The sequence below is a fragment of the Dermacentor variabilis genome, chromosome 5, assembly GCF_050947875.1.
Source record: "Dermacentor variabilis isolate Ectoservices chromosome 5, ASM5094787v1, whole genome shotgun sequence".
NCBI classification, from domain to species: Eukaryota; Metazoa; Arthropoda; class Arachnida; order Ixodida; family Ixodidae; genus Dermacentor; species Dermacentor variabilis.
The window spans coordinates 100,646,805-100,670,346 of record NC_134572.1 but is presented as its reverse complement, the minus strand read 5'-3'; the positions used below and the strand labels follow the sequence as shown (position 1 = coordinate 100,670,346).

Here is a 23,542-nt window from a genome sequence, read left to right as displayed (position 1 = left end):
AACATAACTAACGGGGCGCGCTCTGGTGACAATCCAAACAAGTGTTCTCCGTCCCGGTATAAATAACGCGGCGTTCGCATTTAGCATCAGCGACCACATTAGACAGCAGTTCAGTGTGTGCAACTAATTCAACTTCTTATTTGAAAACAACGCCCGCCATCAAACACCAAAGGATGATTTAGAACAGGTCACCGTAGCGCTCTACACACATCGGCGCAAATCATTGCAGAGCAAAAGCAAACGCGCTTTCCAGCCGTAGCCGTGGCACCGGCTCGTGAGTCACAGTGGGCGTGATCTGCGAAGCTGTTATTCAAACCTCTGTTCGTTAACGCACGGCATCCAGTGAGAAATAATCGGAAAGGACACTGAGCAGTGAAAGCGCCGTCGTGCAACTAATAAAGGCACGCTACACATCACTATACTTTTCCTGTCGCAACAGCAGGAAAGGTTACCACAGGTCACATACCTGAATGCCGATGGCAGCACGGATTCGCCGTCGTCATTCTTCGCGTAAGGAGACGGTAGGTCGGAGTCCTTGTCACTCAGAACGCGGGCAAGGTTCTTTATTCCCTTCGTTTTGCTTGGTTTGGTGGCCGAGTCTTGCGGCATGTTCTGGCTGCCAAGGAGAAGGAGTTCGTTCTTGCAGCACGCAACAATTTTAGGAGCGTGAAATGATCACTCATCTCCTGGCAACAGTAAAGGTATAGCCGAACAAGGATGCATTTAGACAAAGCTTAAAATATCTCTACATAGCATACAAACCTAGGCAGGACATGCAGCACGCAAAGGTCGATGCGCTATGAGGGTAGACATGATACCCGCGAGATGGTCTCTACCAAGCATTCTAGCTCTCACCTCTTATGTCTTTTAGTAATCCCAACAATCCCTGACGAAAGTCGAATGGCCACTCATTTGATTACACTGAAAAGTCGTCGGTCACCGGGCACATAGTATACAAAGTGCCCGATGTCCTGTCAAAACACTTCCCAATTAATGGTTGTAGTGAAGATGGTGGCGGCACCTAGTGGCAGTATTCAAAAGTGTAGTCCTCGAGTTTTTTAGTAATATTACTCTACGGTGTAGTCGATTGCTTGGAATAGATTTACGACGCATGCCGATAGCTAAACGTTGCGCCTACCTTTTACGCTTGACCCTCGCTGCATTTCTCTGTGATCACTGGCTTGGCTCGCTTGCTTTATTCCATTTCTGTAGGCCTCATTCATCGCGGGCCACCCAGTTTAGTGAAGTTTCCTAACGCGGGGCGAACTTGCAGTCTTATCACTGTCGGAAAGCAATGCACTGCTGTTCCACATATCGCCCGTGAAATATTTAAATCACAACATACATATCCCGCTTCAGAGCGGAAAAGGCCTGCCTTCCAAGCATACAATTATTGTAGGAAACTATGCCTTCAAGACGTGGTTTCGGATAAAATTTACGTTAGGTGTCCTGCTGTACGCGACCTTTACTACTGCTGTTCTCTTTTTATTCCTAGCGGTGGTTGATTGTTCGGCCGTGACAGTTGAGTGAGTGAAGAAATTTTAATGCAGGTCCGGCGAGGACGCGAACTCGTCGCGCACCCGGCCGCGACAGTTGTGGTTGTAGTTAGCTGCCGCAATCGCATCGTTACACGATAGTCAAGTTGGGAAGGTAGAAACCTCCGCAAAAAGTGTGGGACGATGCCCTCCGCGACGGACCTCCCGAGGTCCTCCGAGCTGTGATACAACGGGCTCGAAACATCGCCGGAATCATCTTAGGGACCCTGGACTGAGGGTACCTTCCACACTGCTCTCGCCATTCAAATATTATTAATAAAGATGTTTTACTCTCTCCCTCAGCAAAAAGCTGCCGATGTCTGGAACTCGTCAATTGGGTCAATTGTGCTTAAAGGCTCGCACGCCGAGATTCAAGTTCAGCGTGGCGCACACCAGCTCGTCATACGGCCGACTAATCATGCGATGTAGAACACTCGATCCGAACACACCCGCGCGAGGCAAATTTCATTAAATAACGCTCAAAAGGTCAATGCGCTTATCCTTGTTCCGACAGCAGGTAGTCGTGGCCAATCTTAGCTCGTGCGTCAAATGCGACTAGTAGTTCATTCCGGCCTTCTTTTTTCGTTAAAGTTCACACGCATCATGCAAGGCCGGGCGAGTTGATGCCGTTATCCGCAACGTGCTAAATGAGAAAAGGCGTTTCGAAAACAACGAGAATGTATTAAGTCCCAATCTAGTGGCAGGACGCAATTAACAAATATGTTGAAAAAGCTGCACCGAAGCTATTAAAACTGCAGCTCTTCGATCGTGTAAACTAGCCAGCGTACAACTTGGAAGGAAAAAAAAAGAAAAACGCCATCTAGCATTGCTTATGTCCTGCATTTTTATATCGTATGGGCGCCTCTACCTAGCGCTATATTTAAAGATGTGTTCATTTTAAGAACAGTGCAGCCACAGAAATATTAATTAGCATTGCAGTATTCGTGATAAGGCTGTTCCATCAAAACCTACATGTTGCACAATACTATTGTGCTTCATATACGCTCACTTTTGAAATTGTGACGGCTAACTGCGCTTATCTTAATCACTGGGCAATATGTTAACCCAATTGGTCATTTGCTGCGGCATTACATCTCTCAAACACATTACAACGATCTACCGCTACGACTGAAACCTTAAGATTAATGATACATTGTCTTGGAGGCATGCAAGAGTATGGCATAAAAGGAAAGTGACCTGTTTATGAAAATTATTTTTATAGTAGAATAAAAGCAAATAAGTTATTAATGTCCCTACGTATTGGTGAAAGAAAAAGATATATTCTGGATTTGGTCACCATGCCTTTCGGCTGCCCAAAACCACACCAGCACTGTAGATCCTAAATTCAAAGAAATAATAACTTGAGAGAGAATTTGGTGGTCTAGTCAACAGCCAAATCCACATGAAAACCTGTTCGTTACATCCTTCAATACTTTTCCAAGCACATCAGTGTTACATTGCTGCGATATGCGTATTGCAGTCCACATACTGAGAGCCGATTGGTCCGCATATTCATCTGTAAAGTGTGAAGAGGGGCCAACATTGTTTCCAGCAAATTCTCCTGCAAGACCGTAAATGGCATGGGAAACCAGAAAGTGCCAAGACGGCTAGGATATCTCTAATGAAACAGTGATGACAAGAAACTCAGTTTATTTCTACATATTTCCTAGTGATTTATTAGAGTCTCTTAGACAATAAGTTAACAGCATACATGAACAATATCTTTTGTTTTTTACTATCAACAACAAGCAAAAAAAAAAGAAGAAACACATGGTCAGGTGGTTTTCTGGGAGGACATGCATGCTCTACAGATGTTTATTCAATCTGCAGTCACAATAAAAGAGATCACTCTATTCAAACCAAACAATAACGGGGAACACTCATGGACTGTCATACTAAGTTTAATAGAGGGAAACCTGGCCCCACTGTATGAATGCAGCGCCACTTAAGTGGTTCAGCCATTGTGGCAACCACAGGAAGTCCGCAGATTTGCCTCAACGTTGCCCTTCTGCTTTCCTAGAGCTGTAATTTCTTGTACAGACGAGCTGCAGTAAACACGAATGTAACTAATTCGAATACAACGAACTCCCGTATATAACACAGCAAATCTAAATGGTTCATTGGCAATATTGGCATGTAACGAGTACACACTTGTACTGAACGTTTTGATACAATGAAAACATTTTTGCGTCGGCTGCAGCTTCATTATAACGAGGGTCGACTGTATTACAACCTCGAATCCAATTTCTTGTTGCGAATTTATTAATAACAAAGATTAGTCGCATTTTGTTTATCCACTTAACATTCATTCGAGTGCTGCTGGAACTAATATTACAGTGGGCAAGAAAGATTGCCACTGGATTGCCGCAGGTATGTCATATACATTTACAAACAAATACTGAACTCCCGTCGTTTACTTATTTGAAGGATACTATGCGAGAGAAAGCATTAGCTGTTAATGTTACCCATGCTCCAGAGAAACTTAGTTGCAAGGCATGCATGCTTCACATTTGGGCATTTCAAGAACAAGAAGCTGGAATGTTTTTCCTCAGCGAAGCCAAGCCAATATCGTACGAAAAATTCCTGTATACTACCCATAATTCTCGTAGTGCTCAAACAGCTCCAGCATCACACATTTCCCTTTACTAATCTTGGCATGAAAGTCTATGAGAACAAGAAACAGCCAGCATGTGTGTATGTTTTGTTTGTGGGCGTGAAAGAGTGAGCTCCTCTTATTTCATTGACCGTGACATCAAATCACTCGCAGGGAGAGAACTTCGGGTTGACAGGGCACTGGGTGAAGGAGCGAAGTTCGTATGGACGATCGCCGTGAATGGTGGCTGCATCCAAGTCACTCTTCCGAAACACAATTATTCGCACATCCGTGTGCAGATAGATGCGTCCAGACTTTGAGCTCGCAAACCTAGAAAAATGATAAAGAAGACAATAATTAGGGACAACAAGGGGGAACACAACAAGGGGGGAAAAAAAGAAGGAAGGTAGACACAAGAGAGTGAGAGTGTGTGTGTGTGTGTGTGTGTGTGTGTGCGCGTGCGTGCGTGTGTGTGTATCACATGCGTGCATCACATCACACTTTCATTTGTGGGCGAGTGCTCGCATCTGCTTTCTTTTTCATCCCTTGTCACTGCTATAACGTGCATTTAAAGGGCCCCTCACCAGGTCTGGCCATCTTGAGCTGGCAAGCGCAGTGCATACAATGCGCGCTTGCGATCGTCTCTTCTAAGGATTACATCACGAAGTGCCACGGAGAGAGCTGAAATTCGAAACTAAATCCCATTTGCACTTCCCCTCGCAGGCACCGCACTCCAAGACAGGGGGACGACGTATATGTAGGTGCATGCGCCTATGCGCTATGTAGGTGTATATGCTGTGAGGTCGCTCATACGGACACGACACTTTGCGAATTAAATTTTAGAGGCATAATAAAACACACGGACCAAATGTCTGCATGTTCTTGTTTTAATTTGCACTGCAACTACAGAGATGTACTTCCGTTTCGTCTGCTTGCTCCCACATCATTCAGTAGCGCGCGCGGCCAATGAAACTGTGTCATTTTTTGCCATGTTCGAGCGTGCAATCAAGCTCTGTGATCCACTTATGTCTGCCTCAGTGTTTATGTAGCACTGAGTTATACCACCAGTCATGTGTTATCGTGCACTGTGCACAAAATCGTGCGCTGCACAAAACGAAACAAACAACAGCTCATGCGCAAGAATGTCAGTGGAAGTGCATTGCGCAATAAAAAGTGGGCGTAGGCAGGGGAAGACGTCTGGGCCCTTTATGTGTGCATCACATGATCCATCTCCAGCTCTGGCATGGGAGAACGCAGGGAAGGAATTTCACTTGCCGAAGCTAGATGGCGGCAAGTGGAGAGAGTGACTATGTTGGCGATGACACTCGTCTCCTGAAATCATGGATTCGTGCCACTGAAATATTTTTATCTCGACTATTAATGAACCAATTTGAAAAATTCTTGTGGTGGAATGCTCCCTAGAGGGTATGTAACAACCTCCAGCGTATAACCAAGATTTGCTATTTAGCCTGGTGAGGGGCCCTGAGTGACTGTTCACTTCAGCAGAATTAGTTATGAGTGGTCTGCAGACTTATGCTATACTGACTCCATTTCATTAAATTTTTTGGTTAATTCGATCCCAACTGAAGGTCCTGGCCAGCACCTATACATTTCCATGGACCCACGGTTTTAGTATTTCGACCCTGAAATGAGCCTTCACCGGATAATTCAAACTTGACTGTTCAGCATGCACTAGCCTGACACCAATGGGGCCTTCAACGATGACCCTGATAGCAGCAATATCTGTCTTGACAGCATTTGGAGTACATTGAATGCACCAAAAATACATTGTGTTCCCCCGAAAACGATTATTTTTTCCCTGCTTTAGCAAAAATTTCAAGCAGGAACAGTAGCTCGCAATGAATGCTTAGAGTATGTAACCGATTGTGCGTCTGTATTTCCAAGAAAATTGGCCTGAAATGTGCCTGTATGGTGCAATCAGACATGAAACCAAAACTGTGCTTGCGACAGTTACGGCAGCCTACCATGAGAGTGAGACCAGGCAGTGCAACCGCCATTACAAGGTAGCAATGGAACAATTTATCATATAGCATGACAATGACTCACCACTTTCGAGTACAATTACGAAAAGCAATTAAAAAGATCAGTTATTTTACACGCTATGCTACTGGCAACAAGTGCTGTCGCACGTTTTTGGCATTCTGAAGAACTGCATGCATTGCACAATGAACTAGCAAATTAGTTAGTCTAGGCATGGGTTACCATGCCTAGACTAACCATGCTAACCATGCCTAAGCTAACCAGACTAGGCATGGGTGAATATTGCAGAGCGATTTTGATAAATGCAGAACATCGAACACAGAGTGGATTGTACACAGGACAACATGCTCTGGTTCATAGACAGTGATGCAAGTGCTGTCAGAGAGTGACAATGGTGGACTTGTAAGTGTAAGTAAATTTATATTCTGTGAAGGTAAAGTTCCCACTGGTTTAATCTTTTTTTCTTATTGCCATGATTGGACATATGCAACATTTCTTTTTAACATAAGGTGCACATTAGATTTGTACTGTGGTTAGGAGCTCTAATGTCATTTCTACACTAGTTTTCTACTTTGAACTCATAAGAGGCAAGTGCGCAATCAATTCATGCGTGTGTTAGTATTCTGCCAAGTGAATCAGCACTAGATTTCATTTTTTCTGCATCTTGTTTATTTCGACCCACAGGATACTTAGATAAGTTTCGTCGATCCTGTCAGGGTTGAATTCATGAAAGTTGATCGTACAGTCAATGACGTAAGTTTATGGACCATGGGATGTGGAAAATGTTCAATTTTCGAGCAACCCGTAATGGTAGTTAGTAAGACTGACCACCACAATGTTGTACATATGTACTAATGGAGGCTGTAAATGCAAATACTAGGCTGTGTTGCGAGGCTGCACAGATATTCAGCTTTTTCTGACACCTCATTTTTCGTAAAATTTTGTGGTTGACTGTACACAGTACTGAAGCAATCTTGGCAAAACTGCAGGGCTGGTAATTGTCAATTTTTTTTATTAGCAGCCACAAATAGAATCTATGCACATGGTGCAGGCACCTAGTGGTTAGAGGATATAATGTAAATCCCAGCACATTAACTCCCAAGATTTTTCTATGTGCCACAGGTGGCACTTAATCTCAGAGGACATGCCAAGTCATGCTGGTTCTCAATGTTCTTTGTCATGCATCACTCCAGGCGAGCCATAATGGTGACTTCTTTTTTCTTTTCTTTTTTCTGATTCGGTATCGAAAATAGCTACTGTAATGAGCATATTGCGACATATTCCCTCATATCTTAAAACTGAAACTTTGCATAAAGGATGCTCTATATCTGCACAATCTAAAACTAGGCTGCTTCTGCAGTGAAAAATTTTCTTGCAATTGGCCTATAAGACAGAAAAAGTCAGCACACTACAAAGAGAATGAATTGGAACATGGTTTTCATCAGCCGTGAAATAAGAACCAAGAATCCTGTGCGCTAATGAAACGTTCTGGCACAAGTGGGAGACTAAGTTGGTTGTATGCACTGCTATTCAGCTCTAGCTCACGAGTCCATTGGTTTGCAATCAGCGAACTGCACACCTGAGGTGAATGAGATAACGGAGCCAGCGGCTGGCCTCGGGGTCCTTCTCTGAGGCATCAGTGGGCATGAACAGAGTGCGCTGTCGAATGAATGTCTGGCAGTTGGGAGGCATGTCCGAGAGGTCGTATCGGACGACAAACATCTTTACCACCGTGTTATGTGGGTTGAACAGCGTCTGTAACAGAAAAGCATTGAGAAATATCCACAGTTTACAAAAATGTTTGACAAAATGCAGTGAGTTATCACTCAATTCACTTTCGAATTAGTCACATAGCACATAAAATAAAAGATAAAAGATACTTCAAGGCTGGTGGCTATGCTTCAGACCTCTAGGATTCGGCTTTCGGGTTTTCAAATTTTAGGTTGCAAGAATTGCTGTGGAAGGCAAAATGCCGATATAGTACAAAACGTTCAGGTAGCATGGCTTGCTTCTCTTCACAGACAAGTGTACCAATGTTCAGTGTCAAATTACGGCTGTATATGCGAAGTCAACATATCCTATCCCAGCAGTCGACCTTTCTTGGACTGGCCTTATCTTCCAGTAGCTCCATGGCATGACACTGCCGTCAGTTGTTGAAGATGGCAGTTGTGGTTCACACTTCCATGGCGTACAACAACTAAGTGCGATTTGCTTTCTGTGGAGCAAGGGACAAATGCCCACCGGAATCCCAAGGGAGACGCAGCCCACGTATGGGTATAGGTGTCTGGCTTCAAGAAGTGCGAGGTTGTGGTGTTGCGAATTCCCAAAAGGCCATGAAGACTTGCATGACAGGTTTGGGGAGGCCGCTTGCTTTGCCGACTGACGACAACATGGCACAGAGACATCCCAAATTTAGTGCTGCAATGGCACAAACACCTGAAATGGTGTGGGGACATTGTGGAAAAATAGCGCAAGGTACGAAGAATAGTATGCATATTTATGATTACCTGTATGTATGTTATTTTGGCTAATAAGAAATAGGGCCAAGGACTTTCCGATTTGTCCTTGTACATTCGAAACTAGAACAGCCGATTTTAAACCACATCCTTAATAATGACCGTCCCCCGAGCCGCCACTTTGCCACCACTGGTCTACACAATTCTTCAGTGGATGAAAGTTCACCCCTTAGGGAGCTTACATTTATTCAATTTGCAATAATTCGTCTGCCTGCTGTGTCCATCACTTCGAAGTGACAATGTGACAGCGAAAAAGGCATTTGTTCAATGATGGTTTAGTAAATGGTTGCTATTGCAGACACAACATCCAAGGGGAAAAAATGGCAAAAAAACAAAACAAAATAGTTTGCAAAAGGAAAAGACTATTATTAACACGTGATGGAGTATCGAAGATCTTCAACACAACAAATGGAAATGTTTACTCGGCAATTCTGCTGAGAAACACACAAAGCAATGATACAGTTAAGTAAACAAGCACCTAGAAACAGAACAGAAAGAAATAAAAGGCTACATTTGACATCTCTTCAAAACCATGACAAACTCACCACTTGTATTGTTCCTGTCTTTGGAACATGGTAACCTTTCATGCCAAGGTTAATATGACCCTGAAAAACACAATGAGGTCTATGTTAACCATCTGACTTTAGTTGCGCATATTTAAAAAAAGGAAGTATATATATATCTGAAACCTGAATACCTATGAATACCTACGTCCAGTACAATGCCACACATCCTGCATAAGGCTTGTAGGATACAGCATGCAAACTGAATGAGGCATCTGGATTATGGCTTGGTGCATGTCATGACTAAATATGATGGAGAGCTGTAGCAATGGCATCTCACGAGGGTGTTTCTAATCACAACATGCCAAACTTTTACTGCTCTGCATAACTGTATTATTCCACACATCTTTTGCCATGAAGACGCTGGGAGCGATCGGCCATGTACGTTAACCATTTGCTAGCGCCCCTTCGAGGTGGCCATTTTATTCTTGTGCTATGCCTTGTTGAGAGAAGGTGCTCATGCAGTAGTTAAGAGCGCAATTGTCTGGGATGCTCAGCTTTGCTCCCCCCCCGGGAAACAGCACTTTAGGCCTGTGAATATGTAGCCACACTGTTCGCAAGAGATTGAATTCTACCCAGAAGATCACAGCATGCAACATAACAGTACAGCTGAACAAGTTTCCATTACCAATGCCATGGTCATCGGATATGCTTTTTGTATCACTGCAATATACAGAAATAAAAAAAAATGCATGTCTCTGGTTCAAGTTTTCCCTCGGGTCTTACCAAATAAGGCGAGACTACTTTGTCGATGTCATGCAGCGAGTAGAAGAAGACAGTCACTGGGAGCGTAATGTGCCTCGGGCAGAAGGACCCACTGGCACCGATCTCGGCAACAAACCCCTGCACAGTGCTCACTGGCTCCAGTCGGCCATTCAAGACAGACTCCTGTATGTCAAAAAATAAAAAGGAAGAAAATGAAAAGGAGAGAGAGAATTAAAACAGTGCAAAGGAGCAGATGTGCAATAACTCTTGTCAACCTTCCTTAGCTGTTTCTCTACAGTCACTAGGGTTAGGAAGAATTGTTCAGTAGATTAAAGTGAGACAAGACATGATTTGTGGATTATTTCTTTTCAAGCTACTGCAGGCTGCTTGCTGTTTAAGGCATCAGCGCAGCGAAGCAATCACAGTAAATTAATTACCATAGTAATATGCAAACTACTAAATAATGGGGACAATGTGAGATGCTGCAGCAGAAGGGAATAGATTAATTTCAACCACCTAGACCTTTTCAACCTGAATAGACATCTCAGCACATGGATGATTTAACTTCCCGTCACAGAATGCAACCACCGAAGCTAGGAATTGAACCTGCAAGCCAAGGTTTGGTAGAAGAACACTACCCGTGAAGCCACCATGACGGCTAGTAACACGTGGTGAGACTATTATAACACCGACTACTCCCAGAGCATATTCTGTTAGAAGAACAAGTTTGTGAATACTGACCTATACTAACACCAGCCGAGGTTGGAAGGTTCAGCACTATATAAAGAAAAAATGTTCTGTACCCCATAAGTCATGTTTCCACTGACCCAGCAGACAAGGAGTGTAGAAAGAGCAAAGTGGGCGTTGACTGGGATGATGTGGGATACACCTCCTCATTCAGCAAGTGCATAAGGAGAGAGGGCCACTGACAAGTTACTAAACCTATGGCAGCTTGCTGATAAATGTCGCAGGAAAGGTTGATGGAACGGTTGTTGTAATAAATGTAGTACACGGATCTCAAACTCGCATCAGCTAATGGGCTGCGAGTATTGCACACCATTTCCTGTGGCCTACATTGTGTAATGCTTAGCAACGGGGCTATAGAATTGTTCTGAGGCTTCGGCAACTTGAGAGCAGGGGGCTGAAAACTTCGGAAGGCATCACAGGCTGTGTGTTTGAGATCCATGTTGTAGTAGTGTTTCCTTTCTTTCTTTGATATCACATTTCATATAAGACATGTTAGGCCTCGTATAGCCCTATATGCAATGTATCTCTGAAGTACAAACGGTCAAATATTAAATTCAGCACTGGTGAGCAAGTACTACCTTGATGAAGAAGTTGCAGTCAGTGACCAAGTCAAGAGAGACGTTTCAGAGCCCGTATGGGTTCCTTGGTCACACATTCATTATCATGTCATCTGAGCAGATGAATTACCTTCGAACCTTTGACTAGATACTACAATGCGTGGAATTCCAAAAGCCTTAATTTGAAATGCAACTTACTTCAAAGTTAACAATCAGGCTGCTCGTAGTGGTGGATGCTGGAGCACTTGAGCTGATTATTTCCCCTGGAGACGCTTCCTCTTCCACAGGTTCTTTCTCAAACAATGCCCTGAAAGAAAAGCAAAGGTGACATGTGATGCATTGCTTAATTGTAATGTACAGGCATTACATGCAAGAAGCAAACATAATAAAAGCACTGCAAAGCCTTGCAAAGAAGCTGAAGGCTCTTGCTAGATTAAGAACACAGTTAGCCCTAAGCAGTACATTTGTAGTTGTTGAGGTTTTGCATCCCAAAGTTGCATTCTGAGCTATAAGGGGAGTTGAGAAACAGCATAGTGTGGGGGCTCTAGATTTACTGTGAACATCTGTGGCTTGTGAACATACACCTAAACATAAGTACTCAAGTGTTCCTGCAGTTCGTCCCCAAGGAAACGTTGTCGCCACGACCAAGATTTGATCTCGTGATGGCTTCATACTTGGTAGCTGGATTCTACAACTTCTTCCATCAAACATGAAAAATCTAACCTCAATTTTTGTTTGGTACATCGTCAACTGAGCCCAGGGCAGATAAGAGTACAGGACATCCCTAAATAGAAGTCATCGAAGTGGTAGATATAGAAAGTAGGCTGACCTCTTAATTGCAGACACAGAAGTCAGGCTGCTGTCAAAATCAAAACTGGCTCCAGATTTTCTAAGAGGAGCCTGAAACAGGAAAAATCATTTGTGAGAAAGAGCAAATCAACAATTCAGCACAATGAAACTTCATGTTACGCTTGCCTTTAGGGTCAACTCTCACTGCTGGCACCAGACATGCAAAGCGCTTGCGAGTGTACTGTTTTCAGTTCCGCATGCAACTGTAGATGGGATGAGCATTTTCTTGAGATACATATCATAGCAACTAGTGAGAGCACTACTGTGGAATAATCATATGAACAGCTAAAGCAACACTTAAGAGTACAAGTTAAGCTATGTTAGTAAAAAAAAAAGGCCTCTGTTACTGAGGGAGGAGGCTAGGCAAGTCATAAAAGATGCAAAAATGAGAGACGTGTGGCAATGACACCCTGATAATGCCACTGCATGAGCTTGCCAGAGGCGCAGACGGGGGGCCACGTGCTTGTTCTGCCGAAACAGGAAGTGTCGTTAAATTCTGCTGGACTACATAAGTGCGCTAACACATGTGTAAAAAGCTGTGCCTTTGCAACTTTCCCTTCATTGCAACAGAAACTTCGACATGAGTATATATAATAGCACAAGCAGAGCCAATATAGAGCTAACAACGAGTGGGTCACAGTTGCGCATATATAATAGCACAAGCAGCACAGCCAATGTAGAGCCGACAACAGGCACTACAGGTCATTCACTCAGCGTTGGAAATGCACTGATCCAGCTTACCATGCTGCTTGAATTTTTGTTGCTCGAATAGATTGCTAGTAATCTGTCTGATACATTGCATGATTGGCAAACTTCATTTCATCTTGAAACCAAGTCTCGGCCGTAATAGAACCCAAGATTCAAGCGGAACCTCAACCAGAATATCCTTTCTGCATTTGATCTCCCATTCACAGTGCCATATTTCTATCTGTACATGGTTTGCAATATCATATTCCTTTTCATTGCTCATTGTCATACGCTTCACTTTTTATTTTATTGTCGCTGTCCTCCACGTTTCGGCCCGTACGTTTTTCATAATCTGTCTCATATGACCAGCAATTTATGAACAAATCTTCAGAATTTTTGCCTAGCCTAATAAATGAAGTCACATTTTCAAATGACACTTGATTGCCTCACAAGAACTTATTCACGTTGGTTTTCGCAAAGAGCGGCCAAACAGGAGTTGCTGGTAGAACTAAGGCGCGAGAAGGTGGCTAGTTTTATGGCTCATTAGCTGTGAAAATTTCAGCTCCTCAATGGCTAAGTAACATTATGGCTAGTTCTGGAATCAATATGTGGTATTGCAATAGTACCACAAAATTTACATTATGATCGAATTTTAAGTAAACAGCCTTGTTTAAGCAGTACTACCATAATCAATCAGCTACACTAAATATTTGTTCCTTCTGTTATGTCGGAATATAATACCAAGCCATCATTAAACCATGCCCCTTTTAGCAGGATGGACAGCGCAGAGAATGAATGCCTGGTGGTGTTATTCTGGACACAGTCCCATTCCACCATGTTTGCAAAATGAACCAATGAGAAAGGGCATAGCAGCCCTGCAAGTCAGTCGGAGATGAGATTATGAATTCAACAATAGGATTTAATTTGGTGTTCAAAACAGCATCTTTTGTTGACTGACCATATAAGTCTCTGTTAGTGTTTTTTTTTTCTTATCTGCACACTCTGTTGTTGGCAAATGTACTTCCGAGAATTAGGTAGCGGCTACTTTCTTACTTCGTGTCTAGGCAACCCAAAGTCGAACAACTTTCATGCGCACAACCAACAATGCTCGGGAACACTTACCGGACTAGAGGTTAGTGGCAGACCAGTCTTCTGATGGAAGACCATTGAGGTGGCACTGTCCAAAGAGCGGCGGAACTGAGCGCGCTCCGCCGCTGTAGGCACTGGATGATTCCGTGCTTTGCACATCATCTGAAGCAGGAGCAACGTTGCAGCGTAAAACATGTGCATCTCAGGCACTTTGCTTACCAGTGAACAACAAGACAGGCAGAAAACACTCAGATATCGAAAAGGAAGGACAGAGAGAACTTCCTGAAGATGAAGCACCATTCTATAAAGAGTAGCGTTAAAAGACGCTGTGGCATTCTTGCTGCTGAGAATGTAATGGAAATCACTTTAAGGCTCGCATTTGGGAAGCAGACCACCTGAAAGGATTCACACGTAGCAGCCTATATGAGCGCTTGAAAACATGTGACCCCAAATGTAGGCAGCGCATCATTCTAAAGTATGCATGCATAGAATTAAGCAAAATCAGTGCGTGTTAAAAAAATTAAGCTGCTGAAAGCCATCTACAGCCTGGTAGCTGCTGTGACAATAATTTTTTGGTGCTGGCACACCTTTACGATGAGTTTCATTTTTTGCTTGGCTCAAGACGGCTCTTTACCCTTAATTTATAGCTTCCCTAAGCTTTCTTTAACTTCAGCATTTTCTCCCTCAAGTACAGCACCATTAGCTCACAAAGTTTTCCAATTCACTTGTTTCCCATTTGTAAATTTTAGCGCTTGGAGACCAGTCTCCCGATGGAAGACCATTGAGGTGGCACTGACCAAAGAGCGGTGAAACTGAGCGCATTCTGCCACTGTAGACATTGGATGGTTCCGTGCTTTGCGCATCGTCTGAATTTTTTAAATCTAACTTCAATATTCATCATAGAAAGAAAACACTTTTATCACGCCCAAGTTTTACCTAAGTGAGCAGGGCTTTGTGTGTCCTTGTGTAATGTATGTTAAATTGCCAGATCTGCTCTGTCCTCGTTAATTGGATCTGGCAATGATGAAAAGACTTGTTGCACAGCTTGCAAAACTATATAAAAATTTTGCGAATCTGGGTACATTATTTATTTATTTTTTATTTATTTATTAGACTCCATGAGCTGTGACACCCAAGTCACCCCTCATGTCCAAATTAAGAGCTTATAGAAGTGTCATTAAATGTGGCTTGCAGCTTTCCAATATAACCAGTACAATGATATTACTATAGGTACATAATTTTGGAAAACTCATCGCAAAATTTTTTTGAAATGAATGCTGCATGAAGTGCAAGAGGGGAGTTTGTGACACTGCAAAGTATTTGACTATTTGACTGTGCAAGGTTATATTGTAAAAGGACTTAAAGGTTCCACATTGCTCACTGCTTTCATAATGAAGATTCTTAATAATTCAGCTAAAATATATTAATTAGCCTGAATTCATGCGAGATATACATGGTCACATGACAATCAAGAAACTATACACAGCTTCCCTGTTGTACCTTTCTTGGACATATTATGAGTACTTCTTTAAAAAAGGACAGATTCTTGTGTGAATAGAAAAAGAAATGATATGTTCACACCATCAAATAATGACCAGCATGGCTTATACATAAATTTTGTACACAAGCAGCCTTCAGCCTCTTGAGTAAATTTAGTAATAGCATTTATGTATGAAGCTTTATCGAAATGCCCTTCATGTAATGAAAGCATACCAAACATTTAAAGCAGCAGCAAAAATAACACAGCATCTTTATAGACAATCACATTAAATGGCACTTTATTGTTTCCAATGTCTACTTTAGCTTAAGGTACACTACTCTTTGCATGCAATAAATTACTTTTAAATTTAAATGCTGATACTAAAGATTACAATCCAGTTTTGAATTCAAAAGTTCTAGCATTAGTGACACTTTGCACCAGTGTTTACAAATGTATCTATAAAGCTTGCAGAAAAGCTTTAGTTAAAACCTAACTTTTTTGGCAACAATGGCAATTTGCAACAGTGAAAATATTTAATGTGAACATATAAAGTCATGTACAATTAGTGATTTATATCAAATCATCTGTTCTAATGTACTGAATTAAAAAAAAATTTTGAACTATGTAAGATTTCACATTAAAATTCTGCCAATTAGAAATTTGAAGCTTTTCTTATCTCAAAGTTCAGTTTAGAACAGAAAATGGCCTGTCTTCAGATAATAAAGGTTGCTAGAGCTATGAAACCTGAACTTTTTTACAACAAACATTTTTGTCTAGATGTTAGATATCATACATATCACTTCACATGATTACAACGAGTCCATACATAATCTACAAGCCTAAATGGTGCTTCAAAGCTTGTATTTAACACAATCTATTTTTGAATAATTAGGTATGTATGAAAGACACGTCTGTGTAACTTACAAAAGCGGCTGCTCACTTAGGTAACTCTACTAAGACGGCGTACAATATGCTAACTGCCCGCCTAGAGGTGAGAACGAAGACGCAAAATGTGCCCAATCTTCATCGACTGCAACACTTAAGGATGTTCTGTAGGGGAAGGGAATTCATTGTTAAGGAACTAAGGCAAAGAAGCAAGATGACTGCTAAAGAACAAATCAATCACTTCTGACTGCATACTGCAAACTGCAATGCAGGTATATCTACACACTTAACTACACTACTAACATATTCAGCATAAAAATTGCAAGAAATTAATGGCTGTAAAAAATTCTATAAATGTACTATCGCAAACAAAATCCTCAGGACGTACAGCCTGTGTCAAAAGTTTCAAAGCCACTCTGTGAGTGGCAACATCTGTTGCCGAGCGCTGCTTCAGGACTCCCAATGCCCAGCAGCTCAGGGTTGCGAGATCGGTCTTGCTAGATCTCTAGGGCTTTGGAGCAGCAAAAGTCCTAAAGGAATACTAGCACACGGCCTGATAATGCATCCCATCACAAACGCAATGGCTTCGGACCTTTTGACAAAGGCAGCACAAACAGCGACTGAGGCAAATTGCTCCACTTTTTGCTGGTAGCTTGCCAGGATTCAAGACCACAGAAAGGGGCATGTGCCCAACATTGTTTGTGAGCATGCATGCTTTCCCATATTTTAGCAAAGTGATGTTTTGGTATATGGAATGCCAAGTTCCTTTGATGATCATCACAACTAGTACCTGCAATGGCAAAACTGACAGCCATATTCGTGGACTCTATTTCAGACACTAGTCATTATGGCCACCTTCAAAACAGTGCAGTTAAAGGGACCCTGAAACGATTTTGCCGATTTTCTACAGACGTACTGAGTCAGAGTAGGTTCTTCTGATCATTAATTGACACATCTAAGTGATCCGCGTAAAGCGTGCAATTTATTATAAGGTTTTAAAAATGCACATCGCTGCTGATCACAGCACACTGCTCGGCGGAATTTTAAGCCGCCCCTATCCATATGACGAAAATCACCCGTATGACGCCAGTGGGGCGAGCTATCCAATTGGCTGACCAGGGCGCATGATCAATAATTTTTCCAACTTTATGGTAAACAAATGATGTTCGTAATAGTTGGAGTGTTGGTAACTGTTTTTATAAAAAGAAAGTAACATAAAGAAAATGCACAAGAACAATTTTTCAGTATACTTAAGCACTTCCGGCACACAGCAAGTGTTGTCTGCCTGTGTTACAATGTGCTCCGTCTTTGACGAGAGCTCTGCCGTCAGTGTAGGTTTGTCTTTTCGTGAGCGCTACGATTCGACTTTGTTGCGTTGTGGACTGCAAACGTAGCGACTGGCAATATGTCAAGCTGCGACATCGTGTCCCTCTGCACGCCAGTAGATGAGCGGACTGGCTGTAGTGCATCAGACTGTCGCTATCCGATCGGCGCCAGGATTTGTGCGACTGCGGCCGTCACTTTACACCGGAAGATTACTAACGCAATAGCATTCCACGAGTCCGGTATTACAATAAACGCAAGCGCAAGGGGACAGTGCCTGGTCGTGTCCCCTTGCGTGTCGTTTCAGCGGATGAACAGAAGCGAAAATATGAATGGTCTGCACGGTGCAGCCACCTGGTGGCATAGAGCTCAACCACACACAGTAGCAGTAACAAAATGTATTCTTTGCTGCTGGTGTAAATTTTTCGCAGGAGTGTAATCGTTAACATGTTTTTGTAAATGTTGATAAAACGTTTTACACTTGGTTAGAGCAAATTAGCTCTTTCTTTGGCTGGTTAAGCTCTAGCGTAGACGTACGTGAGCTGCCTGATCGGTCTCCGCGGTCCAGCCACCCGTTGGTGCAAAGTTTCTTCATCAGCTTGAGTTTATGCCTCCACTGTTCCGTTGAAATGTTCAGCTAGTATGTGATTACCGGAATACCAGACATGTTCGGCGCTACGACAGAATGCTCGCAACGTAGGCTGCTTCGATAGCTCTCGTTTGGATCGACGGCCAAGCGGCTAGCCGAGAGGTTTCACACGGGTGGGGGCGGGCTCCAAAACAATCGGAAGTGGACGATGTGACGTCGCATCGTGATGCAGAACCAGTGAAGGCGGAGCTTAGCCCCGATCACTCGGCGAACGAGTTGAGGAGGAAAAGCATGGCTAGGGAGGAGGGTAACTTGTAATCGCTTGTAGCTCCATTAATACGTAACGCTTCACTTAAATTGTGGTCGGAATGTTCTACTTGAGCTGTACCCTACGCGTCTACAAAATTTGTCTAAACCGTTTCAGGGGCCCTTTAAGAGTCATAAAAGGACACGCATTCCAGAAGCGATATAGCATGTCTTTGCACTCATCTGTGGTTCAGAGACCTAACAAGTCATTGGCAGAGAGTGTATTGGCACACATCAGTCACTGCACAGACGACCTGGGGACAATTTTCAGCAAGAGTACTCATATGTATATGCAAGAAAGTAAGAATAAGAGATAGATGGTCAAACAAGCAGAGTGCTAAAATAGGCAAGCAACAATATAACGTTTTTATTCCAAGACAAGTTAGAGTGAAGAGTTGAGATTTGATACATTATACACAAGAGTACTGACACTACTAAAGCATAAAAAGAACAGGTGAAAGCAGAAGTGACAAGGCACCAGGCTTCACAGTAGTGCGTACCCACCTGCCTCACTTTGTGCTTGTGAATGAGGTTGCTGAAGATGTGGCTGCCTTTCCCAACCACTCCATCCTTGAGCTTCAGGTCACACAGACCTTCGCTCCAGGTTTTACTGTGCCCTAAAGCTCGCTTATTATGACTCCCTTCTTCCTTGTGAGTTGCAACACCACCACACCTGCTAACACTAGCTTCCACTTCCTTTGCAACAGTCCTATGCTCCACTTTATTGTCAGCCACGGTATTCCCCCCACACTGGCTTCTCACATTGGGCTCTGACGTCCTTTGCAAATGAGGCTCGACAGCCAGCAGCTCCTCATGTAACACTGAACTAGAGCTGCTTGAGATCAGTTTGTGCTTGGCAGACGGTTTGGTGATGTGACACAGGCTCATGTCCTCAAAGCTCTGCTTTAATCCACACTGGTCGGGCGAAGCAGCATGCGCAAATTTGTCTGGCAGTTTCTTTTCACCAACTTCGTCAGCACTGGTGACAACCCGCTCACCGCCAAGCAGAAGTGGCGACTGTGGTGTAACTGGAACAGAAGGTGCCTGCTGTTCTGGAGCCTGCGAAGGTGTCACAAGGCTCCTCACCCGAGTGTGATGCTGGTTTGGCCAGAAAGGAGCAGGTGTCATCACTTCCTCCTTTCTCGGCTGCGCCCGGTTTGGGCTGGCAGTGGGAGCATCCAGAGCAAACACTTCACCGGGCAGTGGCTCTCCACTTTTCTTAAGGAAGCGCTCAATGACGGGGCGCCTTGACGCTCTCCCTCGGTTGCAATCTGGCTGGGCCTGCCCGCTTGGCTCCAGAGGCGACTGGGCTCGGCTCCTGAACAACAGATGCTCAGGGGCCTCAACACTAGGGCTCCCACATCGCGACGGGCTCTGGTAGCGCTTGGGGTACATCTGCAGAGATTGCGGGGGATCAAGAAGGCTCTCTCCCAACAGCAGGTCGGCTGACAAATCCCCCTTGCTGTGCTTCTTGGGCTTGCGTTTGGCAACCGACTCCTCATTTCTCCTGAACCCATCGTCATCAGCGTCTCTGTTGGACCGGCTCCGAAGCGTGGCAGTGACGGCAGGACCCAATGGCTCACTAGGAGCCGTGGGTGTGGGAGGCACAGCAGGATGTTTGGCACAGGCAATTGCTGGTATGCCATTTGGACACCTGGGCACGGACTTGACAGAGACCTTGATGGAAGCATTACGCCCAAGGTTTGATACAGGGAAGTTGTGGACGTGAGGGCTGCAGAGGAACTTGCTGGAAAATGCCTCGCCTGGCACAGAGATCCTGCAGAGAGCACAAAAACAAATAAGACTATGTTCACTACTCATCCACATTCATTCAGGGCTTTGTGGAGAGAACAGCCTTTGCACTACTTTCAAAATGTTGCCTTTCTCTTTACAATTTTATTTCTCTTGCAGTTTTTTCAATAATATCGCAAGCTCATAGGGGCCCTGAAACACTCCTTGAAGATAATAAGAAAATGCTGCCGAACTGTAGATGAGGCTCCTGTGAACAACTGGGCCAAATATTTCTTGCACTGCATGCAGCGGGGAATTCACAATCTCAGGTTTTAAAAAAAGTGAACATTTGTTTGCTCGCTCCTTCACAATATCGTCAGCAGCTAGGTCGTGAGCAGGCCCAACAGGTTCTGGCAGATTTTGTGATTGCGAGAACATTCCCAGTAATACTGCAATTGCCAATTTTGAGTTAAATAAATGAAAAAATACGTGTGTCTGCATCCCAAAAGGCCAAAAAGGTATTTCATCTTTGCACTTCCTGTCTACACATGCCAACAGCGCACAGCTGTGTCTGCTGCACGTGGCCTCCCGAGATACACCGGCATGCTGCCTAGCGTAGATGCTACAGCCGCCACGGGTTAGCGTGACAAGCCCTCTCGTTGGCAAGACGCCCTGGCAACTGCGTGCACGTAGCTCCAGGAGCCCAAGCTCCTATCGAGAGAGTGCTGCACTTGGCCTGAACCTGAAGTAGCGTCATCAAGAAAAAAACTAAAGAAAATGCCTAACTTTCGGGCAATGCCCTCACCCCTCACCATCCCCTTTGTGCAGCTTCCAGTGCACTAGTGGAGACAAAAGGTGAGAGAAAGCCACGCATCAGTGCAATAACTACCTCTAACTCCACTTATACTTGAAAGGATACAGGAAAATTTTGTGGCAGGGGATTTGCGAGGCAACATCTTTTATAGTAGCATGACCAACAGTGGTTAAAAAAAAATTCAGAATTCCAGCAGAACCCATCTACGGTGGTTGTCTAAAGTATGTCTACGTTATGAGTTAGTATCTCCGCAGCGCACATACTTTATTCAAATTCCATTACAGGTGGTTGAGTGAAGCATGACAGTGCATTCGTTTGGCTTCGTTGCATTTCCAGTCAAATGCACTGCGCATCTCTGGAGGCTTTCTGGTCACCACGTGCAAGCCATGCTTGCGCATCAATATTGTGAGAACACTACGTCAGCGGTACTGCTTCCCTCTACTGTTCCACATCTTCCACGCCCCTTTTAAGCTGCTAGCATGGTGCCAAGGATAAGTACTTTTTTACCCTGCTGCAAGGTCTGGGTTCAATTCCTTGTAGGGGCCAGATTTCCTTTATTTATGTTTACATTGTCAGTGTATCAACGCAAGGTATACCAAAGTAGGATAGGGTAGCCAAAGAAATGCTTTTGCATTTAATAACTGGTTCTTAGAGCTTAAGATGAGTTAACTTAGTGAAAAGTAGAGAAATATACTGCATGTAACTGAATTTTTTTTTTCATGCGGTTTACAAGCAAGTTACTGAACAAGCAATTCCTTGGGCTTCGACTTAGATCCAACATGTCTGTCATTCGACTGTTGCAATGTTCAATGAGAATGCAATGTTTAAGTACACCTCTACATGCATGCACAGTGGATGGCAAAAGTGATTTAAGGTAACTGATGACAGAACATCACTCTAAAAAAATTGTATGAATAAATTAACACTGCTGCTCACTAACACCACGAATATAGCAGAAGCAGGTTCCTTCACACCTGTAGTAGATTCTCCGAGGATTCCTTCCACCGGACAGACTGTACCAGGCACTGATTTGTGAAAAGTGGAGGTAGGACCGCATTGCCTGGATTAGGCTTCGTGGCGCAGCTGTTGCTTCTTGGATTCTGTGGAAAGCAAAGGAGAAAAAACTTGATAATCAATTCCACAATGAAAAGCAATGTATGCACACAGCTCAACAATAATGATTACTATTTCAAGCACTTCACACAGAGCATCACCATCAAAGCTCCCATGTAGAAAATGAAACTTACACCTGATTGACAGTAATTCTCAATCTTGCTATTCAATTTTCCTGCTAATTTAGAAATGTTTCAAAATATTTGTCAGCTCACTATGTTTTCCATAAGTTCTGAGGTCACTTAATTTAAACAAGAGTTTCAGTCAAGTAAAATATTTTTGTGTCTCAGGGCAGGGACAATGAAACCAAAATGTGCAAATGTTTGATATTCAAGTTGCCTGCATGCTTGCAAAAACAGGGTAGCACACCTGTTTGTACACGTGTTCTTGTCATATCTCTGCTGAATGCAATGAAGTATGGCACATACTACTCACACTGAAGTAGTTTATCATACAGCTTCGAACACCATAAGTTATTTAGCTTGAGGGAATTGAAGCTTCTCAAAATTCAAATTAGAACCTCTTGGGCTTAGTTGCTTGAATTTACGCCTGTTCAGTGTTGCCCACATTGACACTTATCAGACAATAAATCAAAGCATGGAATACTTTTGCCCCTTTGTACATAGACAAAGTACATTTTCATACACAGCCTTGATAAACTGCGTCCCTATATTTTTTTTAGCCAACTCACGCCTGTAGATGTGAAGTCAACATATCCATTCCCAGTGGTGGACCTTTCTTAGACCTGTCCAGCCTTATCTGCCAATAGCTGTGCAGCACGACGCTGCTGTCAGTTGTTGGGGATGGCGGTTGACGGGCAACAAAGTGCGATTTGTTTCCTTTGGAGCAAGGCATGAATGCCCATCGAAATCCACAGGGAAATGCAGCCCACGTATAGAAAAAGATGTCTTGCTTTGAAAAGTGTGAGGTGGTGGTGTTGCGAGTTCACAAAAGGCCGTGAAGACTTGCATGACAATGAGCATTCGGTGATGCCAAGTGCGTCGCTAACTGATCCCGACACTTCCCGTCTGGATGCAATGGTGAAAGCGTATTGGCGTGTGCGCCTCGAGGACGTTTCCCGGGATCTTGGCATTTTGTATGGGAGTGTTTACAACATCATTCACGGGTCCTTAGGGTACCGGAAGGTTTCATGACGGTGGGTGCCTAAGCAGTTGGATGACATGATGAAAGGCAAGTGAATGATTGCTTCGCTGAATCATCTGCAACAGTATGCCGAGGAGGGGGGAAAGTTTCCTGGACTGCACTGTTACTGGCAATGAAACATGGATACTGCATTTCGCGCTGGAATCAAAGTCGCAGAGCATGGTGTGGAAACATCCAGGTTCGCCTGCGACAAAAAAAGTTCTGTGCCATCTGTTATGCCATCTGTGCCATCTGTGATGTTAATGGCCTTCTGGAATTGCCGAGGACTGCTCCTGCTGGATTTCATGTTACAAGG

The 23,542-nt window shown here is 43.6% G+C and overlaps 2 protein-coding genes across 7 annotated transcripts in view; both read right to left on the bottom strand.

Moving 5' to 3' along the window:
• Wdr37 (WD repeat domain 37) overlaps nt 1-1,021 on the bottom strand; it is a 200,107-nt gene extending 199,086 nt beyond the window's left edge. For 2 of the 4 annotated variants that reach the window (XM_075693202.1, XM_075693204.1), the window contains exons 1-2: nt 856-1,021; nt 467-616 (exon numbers count right to left, since the gene is read on the bottom strand). In XM_075693202.1, the coding sequence (XP_075549317.1) occupies nt 467-609 (143 nt within the window). In that variant the 5' untranslated portion in view covers nt 610-616; nt 856-1,021. Of the gene's footprint in view, nt 1-466; nt 617-762 lie in introns of all 4 variants that reach the window. The other 2 variants (XM_075693203.1, XM_075693205.1) reach the window with 2 other exon arrangements.
• A 2,162-nt stretch (nt 1,022-3,183) lies between these two features.
• atos (atos homolog atossa) overlaps nt 3,184-23,542 on the bottom strand; it is a 104,777-nt gene continuing 84,418 nt past the window's right edge. For all 3 annotated transcript variants that reach the window (XM_075693198.1, XM_075693197.1, XM_075693196.1), the window contains 9 exons: nt 21,945-22,070; nt 18,930-20,202; nt 13,876-14,004; nt 12,047-12,117; nt 11,416-11,524; nt 9,935-10,096; nt 9,191-9,250; nt 7,709-7,884; nt 3,184-4,458 (listed from right to left, as the gene is read on the bottom strand). In XM_075693198.1, the coding sequence (XP_075549313.1) occupies nt 4,293-4,458; nt 7,709-7,884; nt 9,191-9,250; nt 9,935-10,096; nt 11,416-11,524; nt 12,047-12,117; nt 13,876-14,004; nt 18,930-20,202; nt 21,945-22,070 (2,272 nt within the window). In that variant the 3' untranslated portion in view covers nt 3,184-4,292. The remainder of the gene's footprint in view (nt 4,459-7,708; nt 7,885-9,190; nt 9,251-9,934; nt 10,097-11,415; nt 11,525-12,046; nt 12,118-13,875; nt 14,005-18,929; nt 20,203-21,944; nt 22,071-23,542) is intronic.